Below are 19,566 nucleotides of genomic sequence, written 5' to 3' on the forward strand. Positions count from 1 at the left end.
GGTTTGACCTTAAATCCCACCTTCTGACATTCAGTGATTCAGGAGCACTTCAGCCTCCAGAGCAGATGGGAGTAGCTCAACATCTCCCTGCTTCTGCTGCAGCTAAAAAAAAGGGTGACTGCTTTGAGAGAGCCCCTATTGCTATGTTTTTTCTTATAGGTGACACAAAAGCTAGACACTGCAGTGATCCAAGTCGTGGTGCCCAAAATGCTTTATGAGTCTGGGTGTGTGCATGTTCCTGGGTGAAGACTGCATGAGAATCAGAAGTTGATAGATTTTTAATACCTGAAGCACCCCATTAAAAGCTATGTAACAGATAAGTTTGCCAGCAGTTTCTCCTTTTGGAAACCAGACTTAAAGTTAACAAATCATTTAATTTCCATGTAGATCTGGATTTTAGTAGTTGAGCGCCTTACACATCCGTGTATTAGTTAGCGTTTGGTGCATGTAGAGCTGTGTAGCAACCACCTCGCTGAAAGTTATTCAGTAGCTAAAATTATCAGTGGGGACCCCCTCTTACCTCTCATTATGTATAATGAGATTGCTGCTGTGCAGCGTTGATTAGGCACGTCAACCTGGAGCTGGATGTCTGAAAATGAGTATTGCTATTGAAATGCCTTTGCTAATGATCAACTCATGTGTCCGTCATTTTGACAGATTTCTCTTTAAGAATGTAAAAAGCTGAAGCATGCAGGTATCCCAGGGTTGCAATGTAATGTTCAGAGAAAAGGGTATTGTCATATTATATTTCCTGTGCATTAACCCTAAAGTAGCAGTTTCCTTGGCAGAAACATGCTGATGGCTGAAGCTTGCTGTTGAGTACAGGCTGTGCTAAACAGAGATCTGTAATCTTGAACTGGGAACCAAATATCATGGGGAACTGGTTTCTGGAGTGTGATCCTGAAAGCAGGGCATCCCTCCTCCAAACCATTTTCTTGTGTGATTTAAAGCTTTCATGTTGTGGAAAAATCTTCAGGTATTTAGAGAAAATACTTCCAGATCTCCTTACCAGTAAACCCCAGAAAAATTCACCAAAAATTGAAAGGAGACTGAAAACAAGGAAATGACTTCTCAGAAACGTGTCACCCCCCTGTGGAACTCATTGCTGCAAGAAGCCGTTGAAGAGATGGATTTCAGCAGGGGCTTGGATGCCTGCCAGGGCAGCGTGATTCACCAGTTGCTTTAACTGGAGCAACCCCCGGCGAGGCTACACGAGGCTGTGCTTGCTTCAGGGTGCCAGGGCAGTATGTGCCAGGGCAGTATTTAATGGCTGTAACAGTGTGTGGTGGGTTCTCAGTGTGTGGCTGTGGGAGCGGGGTTTGATCAGGGCAAGTGGTTTGGCTATCAGGAGAATCCAGGAAGGCAGCTAAACCCACAGTTTAGCCACAAGAAAGGCAACAAGTCCAGTCAAGAGCCATTGCCAACCAAGCTGGGAGGAGAGAGGCAGCTCCTGCAAGTCCAGCAAGCAAGCCCTTACCTAGAAGCAGGCTGTGCCAGTTGAGGTTTACATCTGCTGCTATAAGCCACTCTAAGGGTGGGAGTCCTAAGGGTCCTAAGCCTGAAAATCAAGTGGGAAGTCCCAAGGAGAAGGGTAGAAATTATGAAAGCTTCTGCTGTCTGTTTCTCGTTCGTTCTGGCTGGCACAACCCCACAGGTCAGCACCTCATGGCAGGGATGCCCTCCTCTCCTCTCCCACCTCCCAGCCCTCTCTCAAGCCAGGCTGTATCTTCCCCCAAAGAGCAGCTACAAGCAAGCCATTATCATCCTTCCTTCTTCTGCAGACAGGAGGAGATGAATGTGCACTTGGAAAGCCATCAGTATGGCTTGCAGCATATGAACAGCCTCCCTGATGCACTTTGAACCCATTCCTCCTGCATTTGTTTGTCTTGCAGATAAAACTTCACAGCAGTGTTTGGAGAAAAGTCTAATGAGGGACCACTGTTTGCATAACAAAGCAAGGCTTCCTCTTCAAATGTTCAACCTTCATTAAGCATAATTTATATTCCAGCTAATCTTTGGAAGAGGGTAAAATATGGAGCCAAAGTTTGTTTTTACATAGTTTGGAGTAATGCATTGTTTGTTTTAAGTGGTCAGTTGCAATTGATAGTTGGTTTAAATTCGACATAATGATGATTTGTGATGGCTGCGTGTTGTCTAGGGGAGTGTTGTGTCATTGACTGCCATGGCTTTAGCACTCTACTGCGTCAGTTATTGAATTAAAGGATAACACCAAATGGACGGTTTCCCAGTTCTGCAGATATTTCAGCACATCCACAAGGAAAGAAAAACTGTGAATTTGTAAAATAAAGGGGTTTTTTTTTTCCCTCAGACTCATGTAGGCTTGATAAAATAGTGCAGTGAACAGCAGTTTGCTTCTCCTGCACCAGTCCACCAACACGGGACCCTTTTGAAGGTCACTAGGTCCCTGCCGTGAGTAGCTTTCAGGGTGATAAGAGAACCAGCCATTTGTAAAGGTTCCTCAACACTGCTGGGAGTCCTGGTGACGTGAAGTGATTTGCTGCCTAGAAAGCAAACAGGTATAGCTGAATGCCTAAATGCCATTACAGGCCAGTGTGTAAGGCATATTAATTTCTCAGCACTCAGATTTTGTTCATATCATAGGCACAGAAAAAGTATCTGATCCTGTTGAATCTTCGCTGCAGTTTTGCCTCCCTGCCTGTGTGTAAGATACACTCCATTGCTGCAATATATTTCACTTACCACCTTCCAGGTTTATTAAAAGATGAGAAATGACTGGTAACATTTATCTTGTGTGTACTCCTTGCTGAGGCTTATCCTTTTCTGCAAGTTTACATAGTAATGACGGGTGTTTGAGAACACCCTTCACCCTATCATGAAAAGTGTGACCTAAGTTGTATGTATGGACAGCACTGGGGTGTGCTGCATCCTTTCAACTCAAGGGAGTAGGGTTTTCAGAAATCTTGTTGGGATGTTGAGTGGGTCAGCACTGGGGTGCCCAGCCTCAGGCTCCTGAGGCAGCTGGCCATGCTGTCATCTAAAACTCTAAAACGCCTCATGGACTGAGTGGTGGGTTTCCATGTTGCATTCCTTAATGCTGAGATACCTCCAACTGCAAAGCTCAGGATCCTCATCCTTTTTGGTTCATCACACCCATGATCTACCCATGATTCTTTTTAAAGGCAGCACCAACCTTTAGCATATATATTTATTTATTCATTTATTTATTTTATTGTTTTTCAGGAAAAAATGCTGTAAGGGTTATAAGTTTGTTCTTGGACAGTGCATCCCTGAAGGTATGTGATTTCACTGTTGTTACCCCCTCTTTCCCCACGCATTTGTCTTTCCCCATTTACCCTGTTCTCCACACTGCCAGTTTGGAAGAGCATGCTGATATAATCACAGGCTCATCCGTATCTCATGTGTCAGTGGAACTTGTTGGGAAAATAAAAAGATCAGCATCTTCCAAAAGTTTCACTTAGCATGCCAAGCCTTGATCCTTCCCTAAGTACACATGACTGCACAGATCTTGCACCATGACCTGCTGCAAAGGGACACATTCTGCTCTCAGCTACATACATGGGAGCACTCTGTGCACCCAGGAGCACACCCTTCCTGGCTGATGGTTTTCCCCATGTACCCCTTGGGTGTGGCACAGTCAGTTTGGCTTGTAAGTGCACAGAGGGTGGGTGACTATGTGAATTAGTCCTGCCTTTGGTTACGTATTTCACAAAGACATCAGTGAGGGGAAAGTGTCATCAAACAGTGTGTCTCTTCCACCCGCTCTGCTGGTCCTGGGTATGGCTTCATTGTCACCAGGGGCAGAAGGACACAGAGAATTTACTGAGGATAGTTCATGCAGTAGTGAAAAGGGAATAATCCTCTTGGCAGAGGGGAGCTGCCTCTACGCTTTGCAAAAGCCGTAATGGGGTCTCAATGCTCAGAGGCTGCTGCAATGAGATCTCATTTAGGAAAAGGCTGAGCTCTGCCTGCCTTAATTTTGTGGGAGGCCTCTGTTGGGTCTACCCAGACGATGGCTTCACATCAGCAGTAGCTGATGTGAGCAGTAGAATGTGAGTTCTTCAGTCGCTCCCATCGCTTTTTCCAATTTGGATGAAACTGGCTCTGAAGTTACAGGAGCAGAGGAACTCCCTAGCAGAAGCAAATGGTCAGAGACAGCAAGCCAAAAAACCTTGTTTACTCCAAAAAGCAGGTTAAAAAGTTGGTTTATGGTGACATCCTTCTATTTGATGACATATGGAAAGCCTTCAGTTGACCTGAGAGTGTCCCGTTTGGGCTGGTGATGTTTTGAAAAGAAAAGTGGCAAATTAACATACTGGAGGGAGTCAGCTGATTTTTGAATTACAGCCTCCAGCCAACAGGGATTATAACCCAAACTCTGCTCCTGCTGCTTTTTAAAAAACGTGCATTTTCTTTGCTGCTGGCTAGAAACAGTAGAACACTGGTTGCAAAAGAAAAAGAAGAAAAAGAAAAAAAAAATAACCTACATCTTCCTGAGAGAGAAATTGTGCATTTGCTACTTCTTTGTGAAGAAACAGCCCACGGTGCCAGCCCGAGCCTCGGGGAGCTGGGTAGGGTTTGAGTGAAATTGATGCTCACAAGGAGTTCCTCATCCCATGGTTTTGCAGTGAGTTTTGTCTTTGTGTCTATGGCATGAGATGACAGCTCCAGTATGAGACAGACACTTGGAGGAGGCAGATGTGCTGTGTTGTACAAGGTGGTTGTGTGCACAGGGGGCAGAAGCCCTGAATACTTTTGGGGTGGAAAGAAGCCAGGACTCTACAGTCTGGCCTCCAGCTTTACTATGGATTGTAACAATTTTATATGCTATTTGCTAAATGTGATGGATACAGCAACAGAAGTAATAGGAGCAAAAGTAAAATTATAACCATGGCAATATATTATTTTAGGCTTCTAATTTTCATCTCCTGAGGTTTTAGGTGATTATGAAAGCAGCTTTTATTATGTACCCACTGACTTTGCTTCGCTTAACCCTGTCTATTAACTGCATCTCAGTAACCTGAGAGTTTCCGCCACTAATTGAATTTCTCTGCTGACTGTGGCTTCTCTCCCTTTGTATCTCCATTCCCCCTTTTTCAGCTCAATCTATATTTTGCCTTGAACTTCAGAGACCACAGCAATTGCTGTAACATCTGAGACAATCTGGCCACTGGTATGGGGACAAAAAATATGACTCAGAGAAGCACTCATTTCACTTTGTTACAAGACATCACTTGGCTCTTCACACATTGTTTTGGCATAATCTTGACAGAGTAGCTGTATGAAATGCATATCTTGACACAGGCACACAAATGCAATACAGATGTGAGTTCATTACAGCACATCTGCACCTTTTAATCCCGTACTGGCAAGTCAAAGCCATGAGAAGTAGTTCCAGCCCTGTCTTCTCTGTGATTTAGCAATGGCAGCAGGGAGCAGGGTTGGGAGAGGGACAGAGCGTCCCTTGTCCACCCTCAGGAGGACACCAATGTCCTTCTTGGGCAGCTGTTACTTAAAAAGATTCTTTCCCCAAGGCTTTGTGTCTTTGTCCACATCCATCTTTGGTTTCTGTCCTGTTATTTCTCATCTGCCCTTGAAAAGCAACAGAAATCAGTGCAGTCCAGTATGAGTCCATGTCCCCAGCTTCTGCATTTCATTTGCTTTGGACTCACATTCTTGCTCTGGGTTTTGGCTGCAAGGAGCCGGGAGCAAAGATCCTCAGGAAACATTGAGGGGAGTTTGCTTTTTGTGCCTGATTCCCCCCATAACATCTTTCTACTCCACCTGAGCAGTGAAGCAGGTTCTCCTGAATGATCTCCTCCTTCTTTGCTTTGGAGACTCAGCTACAACTAGGTCCTGTCTCGTGGTGTCACCGAGAGTAAAGCAGGGACAGATGTAGTCTGAAACAGCTTCTTTTGGAGAGCACTCTCCCTATCGCTGGTTTGTTACTTGAGTTTCTTGGCTGTGCATTAATCCAGAGCAAAACACTCTGTGCCAGGCAAACACTAATAAGATCTGCTGTTTCCTCACTAAGGCTGTTTCAGAAATTTCCTTAGTACATACAACTTTCCATGCTGCGTTGTCATTCCTGAGTTCACTGAAATATACATAGAGACATTTGTTATTCTGCTTCGGCTTTTTGTATTTTCCTAAAGTCTGGAACAGCCTGCTCCTCGCTGTGTGGCTTTGATTCATCATCAAACCACATTTCTTAGGCTGGGCTGGTGGACAAGGGGCTTGAACGTGGGAGGGCATGTGCATCCCTGGTTCTGCAGAGCACATGGAGGCGGTGCAGCAGCTTTTGCCCAGTCTCATCCCAGTTGTGAGGACTGTTCCTGAGGGACTCATGCTACTGGTGACCAAAGCCCTGGGGATGCACAGCTCTGTGACATGGGACCTGCCCACAACTGTTGTGTGATTTGAGATGACTGTGTGGGAACCACTAGCAGGGAGATTTCCACCTGCTGGAGCCTTCCCTTGCTTTGTATGAAAGCAAATGAAGCAATAGTCTTGATGGAGTTCTGCTAAGGTGGATGTGAAAACCATGTTTAGAGACTAGCTACATGAAATATGGCAAAATAGAGACAATTAAAAGGAACTGGTGTTGTTTAGTCTAGGGAAAAGGAGGTTGAGGGGAGTTGTGATAATAGTTTTTAGGTATGTGAAAACTTGCTGCAAGGGGGATAGTGAACCGTTCCTCATGACCAAGAAGAAGAGGATAAAAATAATGGGCTTAAATGGCTCTAAGGGGAGTTTGGATTAGATATGTGTAAAAAGCTTTCTGTCTGCAAGGATATTTAGTCTTGGGAATAGACTGCATGGTGGGGAATTTTCATCCCTGACGGATTTCTAGGTGAGGGTTAGATTAATGTCTATTAGGAAAGGTTTATGCAGAGCTAATCCTGCTTGTAGTAAGAGATTTTTTTAATGATTTTATTAGGGCACATCTATTCATGGAGGCACAGGGAGGACAGAGCTTGTTTTTCCTCCACTCTGAATAGTCTAGACGTGGCACAGGCCAAATCCAGCATCTGTGTGGGCACACTGGCTAAGGAATAGGCATGGTCACATCAGTGCTGTGCATACTGGCCTGTTCTCCATCTGATTTTATTTCAGTGGAAAATGAAAATTGCAACTGTGCCCAGGAAAAACACCACTAATGCTTTATATCTGGGACTATTTAGTAGGGCCAAATGTAACAGGAGTTTACAGTCCCAGCATCACCTAAAAAGCCTGAACTAGCCCCCAGGCTGTCTATGTTCGAAGGCAAGGGCCAGGTTTTAGTTCCACGCTTGTGCAAGAAGGCTCTGTACTGTTTGACCCTGGTTACTGCTGGGAGTCCTGGCACTGCTGCTCACCACCACAGCACTGTGAGCAGACTTCAAGGCTGAAAGTCAACACAGTTGTGAAGTAAGAAGGAAAGAAAGGATGCCTGCCATTCAAAAGGTGACAAGCACAAGGGAGGAAATGCTTGGCACCATTACAATAGTATTTTTTGGTCTAAGCTGCTCTGGTGTGACATATAGCAACTTCTTAAGTCTCGTTTGGTGCTTTTCTGTACCTTTGCACACTGTCACTTTCACCCCCAGTGCTACACACGTGCTTTATATACTTTGAACAGACAATGTGGCTTCATTTGCTTTACCATCTATTAGTTCTTTTTAATTATTTGAAAAAACCTTCATACCTAGAGATGTCTGCTAGTTATTAGTATGAGTCAGTAATGATTTTGGCGTTTAATTACTTTATAGTGTGTGTATATGGAAACACTGTGCATTGCTGGGAATTCAGTTGAAACATTTAGGTTTGGTTTAGATGTGTTTGGTCCGTAGCATGGACGGGATATTTCTGTTGTGGCCCCCTCCAGTACCTAATACACCAGCTGTGTGCAGGATGATGTTCCACTGAAACGATCACAGAAACTGCCACTTGCTTGGCATACAACCCAACCTTCAGGAGGGTTTGCCTAAGCTGGTTTTGAGACTAGGTGCTGCTTCAGCTCCTGTCTTCCCCTGGCGAATGTTCCCCGTGGCACTGCAAAGCCCTTGTATCCACAGCCAGGGGCTGCCCATCTCCCCCAAATCGCTGCCACCAGCCTGACACCAGGGGCCAAATCCAGCCCATGGCAGGGCAGGGGTGCAGGTCAGACCCTGTTTTGGTCTGGTGTCCATTCCCTGGCCTTCGGTTTTGCTGCCACATAGCAGTGAAATCAGAAACAGATTCACCCTCCCTCAGGTTTCAGTGACTTCAGTCTTTTGGGACTTCACTGACAAGCTCGGCTAGTGACTTCCCATACCCTAATCTGCACATTGCTATCATTAAAAGTGATGATGGTTTTGTAACAATGTGTTCTTTCCTAGAAGGGGTATATCTGGCTGTGAACAATTACTGTGTGATTTTAATTAACTTTTCCTTGTAATATGCCTTCTGCCTGGATTTGGCAGATAGCCTGTTCCATGATAGTCTGCAGAAGTAATGTTGCTATCAGCACATAAAAAATTTGTGAAGGAAACAGCAATTTAATATCTCTTTGAAAAGAATTCTTAAATTCTGCAAACTGGGAAAGTGACCCTTACTTAAAATCCAGGTTTAAGAAATAGTCTAACTACTGTAAAGCTGTGATTAGCAATTACAATTTTACTTACATCTCATGCATGTTTTATTCCTATGTTCCTTCCACCCTTAAAAACAATGTAACTCAACTCTACTAATAGCAGAGATGTGAAATATTTGCTGTCAAAGTTTCATCCAGCTACTGCCACTGGTATTTTTCCTAACCCCGTTTTTCCCTATCTAGACTATGATGTCTGCGCTGAAGCTCCCTGTGAACAGCAGTGCACAGATAACTTTGGGCGAGTCCTATGCACTTGCTATCCTGGGTACCGCTATGACCGGGAGAGGCACAGGAACAGAGAGAAGCCTTATTGCCTGGGTAGGTAGAAGTGTGTGTTGAGCTTATCACTGCTTAATGATGTATCCTGCTTTCTCAGGGCCTCCAGGAGTCAGTTTATTTCTGAAACCTTTCTTATTCTCATTACTATTACTAAAAGAAATATGTTTTTTAACTATGTTAAGGATTAATTCCCAGATCTAAGAGATCTAAATCCCCCTGAAATTATTAGGAGGTAGTACATAAAACGAGACATACGCACCCAAACATTTCAAAGTGTTGGGATGATACAATTTTCCCTTTATTAATTCCTCCTGCAGGTTTTGAGCCATATTTGGGGTTTTGGCCTGAGATGAGGGACAGGATTCTAACAGTAACCCTCAAAGTACTATAACCAGGCCTCATTATGAAAATAAATCCTTGGGGTTTGATTCAGATGGCCAGCATCTACTTCAGGAGTCATCATTTACATGTGGTCCTTGTGTGGCTAGTCCTGCCTTGCCCTGTCCTGGCTGTTTGCTGTGCCAGGGAGCCAGGGTTTGCAGGACTGAGCTTTGCTTGTGAGCTCTTCAAAGCAGAGAAATGGTCAAGCAATGTTCACCACTAAAATGACAGGTATGTTAATAATACTGCCGTTCGCACAGAGCTCCAGCCCGAAGCACTGGAGGTGCTGAAATGACTCATTTACTTAACCACAAAATCTCCTGGTACCTCTAAAGGAAGTCTTTTGTTGTATTTGCGGCCTGAAACCTCTGGCTTCAGAGCATTTTGAACTCTTGCTGCTCTCCAGATATCGACGAGTGTGCCATGAGCAATGGGACGCTGTGCTCTCAGATCTGTGTCAACACCATGGGCAGCTACAGGTGTGAGTGTCACGAAGGCTACACCCGGGAGGAGGATGGAAAGACGTGCACCAAAGGAGATAAAGGTATATGCTAGTGGGGGTTAATGGTCCTGGGCCAAAGGGCCACCTAAAAGGTTGATCTGTCATAAAGAGGAACTGCTCCCTGCACTGCACTTGGAGCTGGGAGTCTGAAGCTGGGATGTAGCTGATGGTGCTGGAGAGCCCAGGTTGTTCATTGAGCACCTGAGAACCTGTGGAGCAGTCCTGCCACACACTCTTCTCCTACCCATTTCATAAGCTGCACAAACACAGCCGTAAATCAGTAGTCACATCCATAAAGAAACTGCACTAGTACATTGAAGGATGTAGAAAGCATCTTCCCAGAGAGGCACAGTGACTGAACGGTGAAACTTGCCATTACAGCATCAGTTAGACCATTTCTGCTGGATCCACCTGCTAAAAGCCATATTTTCTCCCATACCAACCTGGATTATACTTAGAGCTCAGAAGATGGGGAGGTGGGGAGGAATATTCCAGATGATGACCCTTATAAGCCTTCATTGATGTCATCTGTTAATTTAATTATTTTCAGTAACCTTAATTTGTATATATACACCCACATCTGAGATTAGCAAATGGCCCTGGGTTGGGTGGTTGTGCCTCTGGGCACTTGGAGGGTCAGAAAAGGTGTGCCTGGGAATCTGGCACACTTTTCAAGCATCACTTAAATCAATTGCTAAATTCTGCTGACCTGCAATGAGTCTGTGTGTCTCATGACTGTGGTCAGATTTTTTTCCTTTTTAAAAATGAAAATAAGATGTGATGGGAAGCAGGTAAAAGTGAGGGCTTGTTCTTGCTTTTTACTGTTGTTTTCCAAGTATGTAAGTATGCTGTGTATAAATTCTTTTAAAGTTTTTGATCTCATCCCAGCTATTAAATTACAGCATTTACAGTACTTCAGATTAAATACTGATATGACAATTTAAAAAGAAAAGAAGAAGAGAACAACCTGGGGGGGGGGGGGGGGGGGGGGGGGCAGGGGAACTATTTTGATGAATGGTGACTTACAATAAGTTCATCAATTAATTGCCTGAACACAGTATGATTGGGTGCACCAAATCCCACTGGATGGCAAGAACAATTTGTAATTTTCATTTTCCTCTGAAAATGTGTAACTGGAGCCACTCCATTAACTTTAATTGTTTCTTGTAGATTTCAAATTGGTTGGGTTTTTTCCCTTGTAAGTGTCCGGGGGGGTCATAAAGGAAAGAGATATAAACTATATAATCCCCTTGCAAATAGTTTTTTGGTTAACTTTTCCTCAAGCTAGTTCAAATTTCCTGACAGAGTAATGTCCAAAGCGTTCAGGATAACCAACCATTCAGAATATTCAAGGCTGTGGGAATAATTTTAATATTTGAAAGCACCAATTTTACATTGAATGTACATGGCACATAAAAATGTCAGCTCCAGTAGTTAATCTGGAATTAAATACCCACCATTGCTCATGACATTTCCCAAATCAGCTGTGTGAAGCGGAGAAGGACACTTTCTGCTCTGTGACCCTGTGGTACTCCATGTTGTTACTAATTGCCAGACTTCTGGTGCAAATGAAAGTGGAGTTAGCCATCGCAATTTCACAGAGTATTTCCTTTAAAAAATTTGTATCCGTAACCCATCCCAAGGAAAAGGATTCCGGCCGGCTGTAGCGAGGCACCACCGCGTGGTCAGCCCCAGCCCTGCACTGTCCCACACGGCACCGCATCCACGCCGGAGCGGCTTCCTAACAAACGGATTATTTGCTTTTCTTACTAGCTGGAACACTTACATTTTATTTTAAAATTTAATGTGAGAAACATGAAAAGGCACGTATCTGTCTCCAGCCCAAAGCATGCTGTACATTTCCCGGGAGATGCTATACATGTTTTCATCCTGCCGTGCCTCAAAGCTGCAATCCAGGCACTTCTTTGCCTCTGTAAGTGGGCTTGACTGAGAGCTTCACATTTGTTAGTGGGCATAAGAACAGGGAGAATTTTTCCCACATCCACGATCATGTTGCATTTGACAGAGACAATACAGTTACCCGTGCAGAAGTAGGCAAATGAAACCTTCTCAGCAGGCTGAGCCCAGATAATACAACACAGATGATCAACTCAACTGTCTCCATGCAAAGACTGCCTGCGGCACAGCTCCCTGCAGAGCTCTCCCCCGCCAGCATCTCCTCCTCTTCCAGCATCAGCAAGACAGTCTTCCAGCACATGCAAAGAAAACACATCACTCCCCCAAGCAGATCTCTTATCGATAGGTGCCACGGGCTCACCAGTGCCTTGCCGAGATGAAAGGACCCCCGGTCACGACAGCAACATCATGCATGAGCTAGACATGATGCTTTGGAAAACCTTCATAAAATGGGGCTGGTTTAAGCCTTCTCTGAAATAATTTTAGTTTCCTGGAAACAATGGAAGCAGGCTATATAAGTGCCTTGCTCAGCACGGGCCAAACTGACCCTGGTAGGTGACCTCTATTTCTGTACCATGCGTGGGTGGCTCCATCTAATTGCTTCCTGCCCCCTCTGGCCTGTCCTAGGTGGCTTCTGGCTTTATCCATGCTTTATTCTGGCTTTATTTGTAGTTTGGTCCTGATACAGAATCGGATGTGGGTAGAGCAAATGTTTGATGGATGACTCCTTCCCTGGGCAACTCATCACCTCTGTCTGGTATGAGTTAGGGGGATTCCACCTCTCTCCCGGGACACAGTTCATGCTTGCTTATATGACGCTGTTGGACTTCTTCCTCTGACAAGTCAATCCAAATGGATTTGCAGAAATCTCACTGGTATGATGTTTCCCAAACATTAGCTGACACCACTGCCCCCCAGCATTCATCTCCATGGATTGTTACAGCCCTGTTCTATCTATAGTTGTCAGCCCCGTGTGCCCCATCCTTCTGGAAGATAAATTGGATTTTATAATGAAACATGAGGCCAAATTCACTGCTTCTTAATCTGCATGTAATTCCACTGATTCTAGTGGGATTGCAATAGGTTTCAAATAGCAGAGGCTCTGGCAATTTCTCCCTATGACTGTATGTTGCTTTCAGCAACATTTCTTAACACAATATGAAGGAACAAAGTTGGTAAGATAGCTATTAAAAGGAATTTTGGTTAAGACTAGTACCAAGTCCAAACTCTACTGGAGTTTGGAAAAAAAGGCATTTTTTTCTAATGGCTCAATATATGTGCATCTGTACATGCTACACATGTACATACACATGTGCATATGTACACATCTGGACATGCTACATGTCCAAAAATGGACATGTCAAAACACTGATGTTTTTTAAAGGAAGCTGAAAAATTAAGGGAGCCACAATACTGGTTTGTGGTCAAAAGAAAACTTACCTTACAGAAATATCAAGAGGTGTCTTGATTACAGCGTATCAATTCCTTGTTAAGGGAAAAAAGGCCTGCATTGTGCAGTCTTTAATCTATCAGAGAAAGGTTTATGGGTAAAGAGGCTTTGCAAGGAGTCAAAGGCAAAATGAATAACATTAGAAATACAGCAGTGACAAAGGAAACCAGCAGGTGCTGTGTATTTGAGTATCTTCACACAAAGGCTGGAGTCCCTCTGGGAGGTGGTGTGGCCAGATAGCCTTGGAGCCGTAGATGCGATTTGGTGAAGATCTGTTATATGTTGTGTAGAGTTCATCAGCAAACCCCAAGGGGTACCTTCCGGCCTTAAATCTTGAGCCACCTGAACACTGTGCAGAAAGCTGTTCAGGGATTATCAAGCCATGTGCTATCAGGAAGGGCTGGAAAGCTCACACAGCAGTGTGCTTACTGCCATAAAAGCATTAAATAAATGGACTGCAGTTGTGGGAGCAGGCAGTTGATGAATGGGGTAAAGTCCCAACCTTTTGCCTCCTAATTTTCTGATCAGTTCAGTGCTAATACCAGTCTTAATGCTGCTGGTCATTCCAGAACCTTGCCCTTACCGCCCTCTCCTACCTGACCTAGGAGATAAGAGAAATAAATCTTCATCTTCTAAAAGCAAGCACACCTGATGTGGCATTATAGCCAATGGACTAAATGTACTGAAAATGTGGTTTTCCTGAATTTGTGCACTGGTGGCCCATAAATGACCATCTGATGGATGTAATATTCCTTACTGGACCCTGAAAACATTTGAAGTCAAGTACCATATAATGTCTTTAGTATTAGAAACTTCTGTTTTTATTTAAAATTATGCAGATGTTTTTAAAATCAATACAAATTTCTGAAAAGATGAAGGACTTCAAAGCTTGTGTCCAAGTAAGAAGTATAACACAATAGGTAAGCGCATTGTAGTTGATTCTTTTTGAAGATTTTTAAGATTTGCTGACTTTAACCAGGAGCACCTGCAGGGTTTTTCCATTACAGGACATGTTTTGAAAGGTCAGCGTTCAAACATGGACAATAACCCTTCCAGGTAACATTGTACAAGGCCACACCATATGCAGAGCCTCAATACACTTGATGTTTCTCAACAGCTGTATGTGGAAGGAAAAAAGGTCACCTAGAGCCAGGATGTGTCACCCTGTGTTTCAGAAACCACATTTCTCTTTAAGTGGACATGTGTTGAAACAACGCTTGTTTGTTTGTGACGCAGAAGTGCTTCACTGTGTATGGGACTGGGAAAAAGGACAAAATTAACACTTGCAATATCTCTTACAGTTTGAATTATTTAATGGATTCTTGAAAAGATCCCATTCATGCATAGTATCAACAGGTGTGACCATTTCTCTCGTGTGGATTTAAATCCCTGTCATTAATCTCAATCCCCGTCTCCGCTCAGGCTGATTCCATCACGTGGAGGAATACTCAGCAATGATAGAATGCAGTTTGTGCAAAGTGAATGAAATGACCATATTGTGAGGTACTTCACTATAATTTATAGCATATGAAAATTTGCCCTTCAGGGGACTGTAAATCAGTTCAGATCTACAGGGTTAGTCTACCCTAAACACAAAGATAAAAGAAGGGGTGTAGACTTTTCCAGGTATTAAAAATAAATAAATAAATTGCAGACTGTTAACTGGAAACAGCTGCTTTAAAAATGAGCTCAGAGCTGTCCCTGCAAAGTTTCTTAGCCTTACACAGCAATTCACAGTCAAAGTATTAACAATGGCAAGATGCTCTCCTCTTTCACAGTCTGGGGAAACATAACCTTCAAGTTGCTTTTGCAATCGCTTTATGGACTTCTTCTCTTTGTATCTTTATATCTGTATTTGAAACTGCTTTCTTTCAGCTGCACTTCCTGAGAAATCTGAAAATGTGGCAAAATCGGGGACATGCTGTGCCTCTTGTAAGGAATTTCATCAAATAAAGCAGACAGTTTTACAACTGAAGCAAAAGGTATGAACACTGATCAGCCATGTCTTTACCAGACCTGCATGTTTTGTGACAACTGAGGTTAAATTTAAGTGTTTGGAGCTGTCACTGCCGTGTGGCTCTCGTGCCCATAAAGATCATGGCAATATATTTCAAAGTCATGTTGGAATGGCATCTCTTCCATATGCTTCTGTGTTGCTTGCAAGCAGATTGCTAACTAAGCTCGTGAAGCTGTGTTACCAGGCTTGTGGTAACAGTGTCTGGCAAACACCCATCCCAGTCTGAGCCTAGGTTTCTTGGCAATCTCCTCTGGCCTCAGCTTTTCATTCATTCTGAATGCACAGGATTTTGGACTTGATCCACCTTTAGTATAAGCAAGTGCAAGACATGCTGCAGATGCGGGAACATGGGAGAACATGATTTTGCATTAATGGGGTGCTGATACAGGGTTCATGCCAAGTAGGAGGTGTGTGGCTAAGGAAAAACATCACTAGCTCTGATTCTTTAGAAAAGAAAACCCCTCATCCCCAGCCTTTTTTGTTTCCACCTGTATCCTTACAAGTAAAGAATAATGCACTTAACTTCCCATGGCCTTTAATTGCTCCTTTATTTGGAGCAACTTTTTGCATTTGAGTAGGATGCAAACACTTCTGCATTTGGGTAGGATTGAAATAAGCCAGAGACTCAGCCTTGAATTTGGAGAGCCAAGTGCCAGGATGCAGGTGTAATATTTTTCTAGTCACACCTCTGTTGAACATTCAGGTTCTTTCAAATTGAATTGCCCTGCAGGAATGTTCTCAGCAACTCATGTTTACAGGCATTAATTATTTCACCCGGAGTGCTCACTGAATTGCACTGTGCCTGAACACAATTTGGTGTATTCACTTGTTGCATTTAATGGTTTTCATGCAGTGTAATTTAGATTAGGAAGAAAGAAATCTGCTTCACTAAAATGAAATACACTGTGGATGAAGATACTGTTTATCTCAAAAATGTCACTATGTTATGTTTTTCTTCTAAATCGGCATGAGGACAAATGTGAAAGTGACAGGATTTCATGTGTGATGGAAATTCTGCTATTCAAAAAAACAGTAGCAGACAGGTGAAAAAAGGATCCGTGCTTTTGAGTAGCTGTTGACCAGCTGCAGTCCATGATGCTGACCAGGCTCACGCTGACCTCCCAGGGAGGGATCTGGAGTCACACTGTTGGCCATGTTGTTTGCTGCAAGAATTGATGGATACCAATAGCCTGAATTAACAGAAAGTTTTCTGGGTCTAACTTCCCCTGTTAGATGCCTGTGTTCAAAACACTCCTGGAAAACTAAGACCATCAATACCTGTCACTGTGGGCACTTGTGCAGTAGCTGTGGCCATACTAAGCAGCTCACTCTTGTCTCATAGCTAATTTAGGCTGTCATGGGGCTTGTAATTGGGCTGTCAATTTTCCCCAAGTATCTTCCTACTGGGACTTGATCTACTTGGCATCCTCAGAGGGAGCCCACTGGGTTGGTTCTGCCTCACACAGGCAGAGCTGGAAGAGATGGTCCCCTGATACCCTCAGCTTTTTTTACCCCACAGAAAGGAGAGCTTTTGTCCATGCTGAGAGAAGAACCGGCCTCATGCTGCTTCTCTGCCCACGGAGGCATGAACTGTTCACTCACCGCTCCCCAATGGCCAAGTTTTTCTGGGAAGGACGTATCTCAATACCTGTGGTTGAAGCTGTTCTGTTTTGTGCAGAAAAATTTGTTTCTGTCTGCCAGAGAGACAGTTTATGGGAATGAGTCTTCAGTCTTGTGGTTAAAGCTTTCAGATTTTATGAACTTTGTGCAAAACTACATTTAGTAGAAGAGCCTGTGAAGGACCCAATCCAGCAAACCCTACCACTGTGAACTGGGGTATGCTTCTGGAAGTGGGACGTATGGTTTTGTGCATCCTTACAAAAGGACAAGGATAAACTCAAGTTCTGCTACCTCTGGTGGTGGCACCAATACTTTTTTGGAGGATTGCAAGAGCCATTCCAGATCCAGGACAAAGTAGGTCTAGGATCAAGAACAGAAAGTCAGCTTGCATGGTCAGCCAGTGGAGTGCACTGTCCCAGTATACTAAGGGGTTGTGGGCAGTACTGTGTTGACGTCAGACCTTGCTGGAAAGAAGAAGACTGGAAAGCTGAAAAACTGGGGGAAAGATTTCTGATATGCTGACACACAGCCAGAATTTTTTAAAAAATCAAGTAAGCAAGATCCTATTGCACAGATGTGTTTAAACATCTTAATTAGAAAGACATGTTCCACATCACTCCTATCAAGCACTGTCAAAGTCACCTAAACCACAGATCTGCTAGAAACTACCCAAAACTCCAGACGCAGTATGCAACACAGCATATGGAAGTCTTGTTTCTAGTACTGTCTTTCTTTAGAATTCACCCTTGCTAATACTTGCATGCACATGGAAAAAAAATTGTTATCTAAGGGTCATTAAGATTTGGAGCTGCAGATGGAGAAAGCCAAGGTCACTCTGGATCATGATCCTGGTTCAGTTAAAAGGTGAAATAGAAATTGGGCTAGTGAGTATATCCAATCCCTAAGAGGATGTGAGTCAACATCAAAAACACATGGTTTGGCCCCAGTGTACATAACAACCATTTTCTGGCCAGAAGATATCAAAGAGCAGTGAGCTATACCAGAGCCTGCGTATTTTGGCATGCCTAGTGTATGCCTCAAGTCCAGCTGACTCAGTGGGGAAGCATGTGTAGATGTTTTCACAGCAGCTATGTGATTTTTTTACTTTTTTTTTTAACTTACTAAGTTGTTACAACAGCCTTGCTGGCAGGAACAAGTCAATATTTAAGCAACAGAAAAGAACACACTTCCAGATCCTTTTCCTGATGCATCTCCACCACTAAATGCACCTTTTTACTCAAGCCTGGCCATCTGCAATATAACCAGAAGAGTATTCATGGCAGAGACAATATACTAAGTGACATCTGTTTATCAGCTGGGATAGCAATAGATCCCCAAAATAGAATCTGGTCAGAAATTTAAGTACAAACTCTAAAGAGGACATCAATTAATCTGTCACTCAACAATGGCCACCCCTAAGGAGAAACACTCACTGATGACACTGGAAATATTCTCACAAAAGCTGCTCAAAACATACAACGCTCTCAGGTAGTCACTGGATTTAACTGTGTGTCTTGGTGTTAGCGTGGCAGCGCTGGCTCTGCAGAGCCCTTGGTTGATTTGCATCACATGGTGGAAGTTCTGCAGCGTGATGGTCCTTGTAACACTCCTGTTCATGTCCAGCCAGAACGCTGCTCTGGACAAGGTGGGCGCGCCTTCAGGACACAAAACTTAGCAGTGTGCTGACCAGAGCTGGCCGGTGGACCTCCCCATGGTGGTCCCTGGCCAACATGGCTATGAAAGCCCCCAGCTATTAAATTTTCCTCTTCAGCCCCAGGGGTAAGGTGCTGTGACCCTTGGAGTAGTCCTTTATCTTCAGCAGTTCCATGCTTTTGGTCTGTGCTGCAATGGCTGGGATGTTGCCTGAGAAAGCTGCAGGGTCATTGGTAAACAAAGCAGATGTTTCTCTTTGGAAAACCAGTGACAGCCCACCCCTGAGCAGTAGGTGTGCTGGATCCCCATGTGAGCAGATTCATAGGAGTAAGCACATAAGAAACATACTCTGGGGCTTTTGTGAAGTGCTGACTGCATCCAGCCACTGATTTCTGTGGGAGCGGAGTGAAACTACCAAATTCTTGTAAGACTTACATCATGTCACTTAATTTGCCTTTCATACAGTCATCTTGTCTTTGGAACAGCAGTGCTCTCTGAAAACTGAGTCACAAATGACTGATAAATCCTTGTATTCCTGTCATCACATTTTGAATTCCAGTATGAAAAAATCAAGCTGGTGTTTTGGAAATGCCAGCAGGGACTGTCTCAGCATTTCTAACTTTTTTCTCTAACTTTTTTTTGCTTCCTTCGGAACTGTTGTGTGCACCCAACCCCAAACTGCAAGCAGCACTGGCTGCCCTTAAAGGGCAGTTCTTAAGTAATATCCTGTTTGACAAAAGAAATTTGCCCAGTTATAGTATGTACTACAAGAATTACATAGCATTATTATTTTTCTGTACGTTACAAATACTAGGTTTGCACTAAAGGCAGGCAGATATAGAAGTCTTGAGAACAGTCCAGTGCAGGGAATTCCAAATAGCTGATGAAAAACATTGTCAGATAGTAGGAGTCATTATGTATTTTATTTAATGTATCTCTCCCATGCCAATGTTGCAGAATCCAGCATCGAATTATCTAGTGAGCCAAACACATTCAGGGAGCAACAAAGCTGACCCAGGGATAGATCTGCCCTGGTATTGCTGAAATAGCTCTTCAGTTCTGTTTGGCAGAGCAAAATTCCCAACTCTATGTGCAGACACACGCTGCTAATAAACTTCTTTCCTCCCTGCAGA

The 19,566-nt window shown here is 43.7% G+C and overlaps 1 protein-coding gene across 2 annotated transcripts in view; it reads left to right on the top strand.

Annotated features, from left to right (window-relative positions):
* CCBE1 (collagen and calcium binding EGF domains 1) overlaps window positions 1-19,566 on the top strand; it is a 102,055-nt gene that overhangs the window by 73,664 nt on the left and 8,825 nt on the right. For both annotated transcript variants that reach the window (XM_056323920.1, XM_056323919.1), the window contains exons 3-6: window positions 3,223-3,275; window positions 8,798-8,932; window positions 9,681-9,818; window positions 15,019-15,125. In XM_056323920.1, the coding sequence (XP_056179895.1) occupies window positions 3,223-3,275; window positions 8,798-8,932; window positions 9,681-9,818; window positions 15,019-15,125 (433 nt within the window). The remainder of the gene's footprint in view (window positions 1-3,222; window positions 3,276-8,797; window positions 8,933-9,680; window positions 9,819-15,018; window positions 15,126-19,566) is intronic.

Source organism: Falco biarmicus, chromosome Z (assembly GCF_023638135.1).
Source record: "Falco biarmicus isolate bFalBia1 chromosome Z, bFalBia1.pri, whole genome shotgun sequence".
NCBI classification, from domain to species: domain Eukaryota; kingdom Metazoa; phylum Chordata; class Aves; order Falconiformes; family Falconidae; genus Falco; species Falco biarmicus.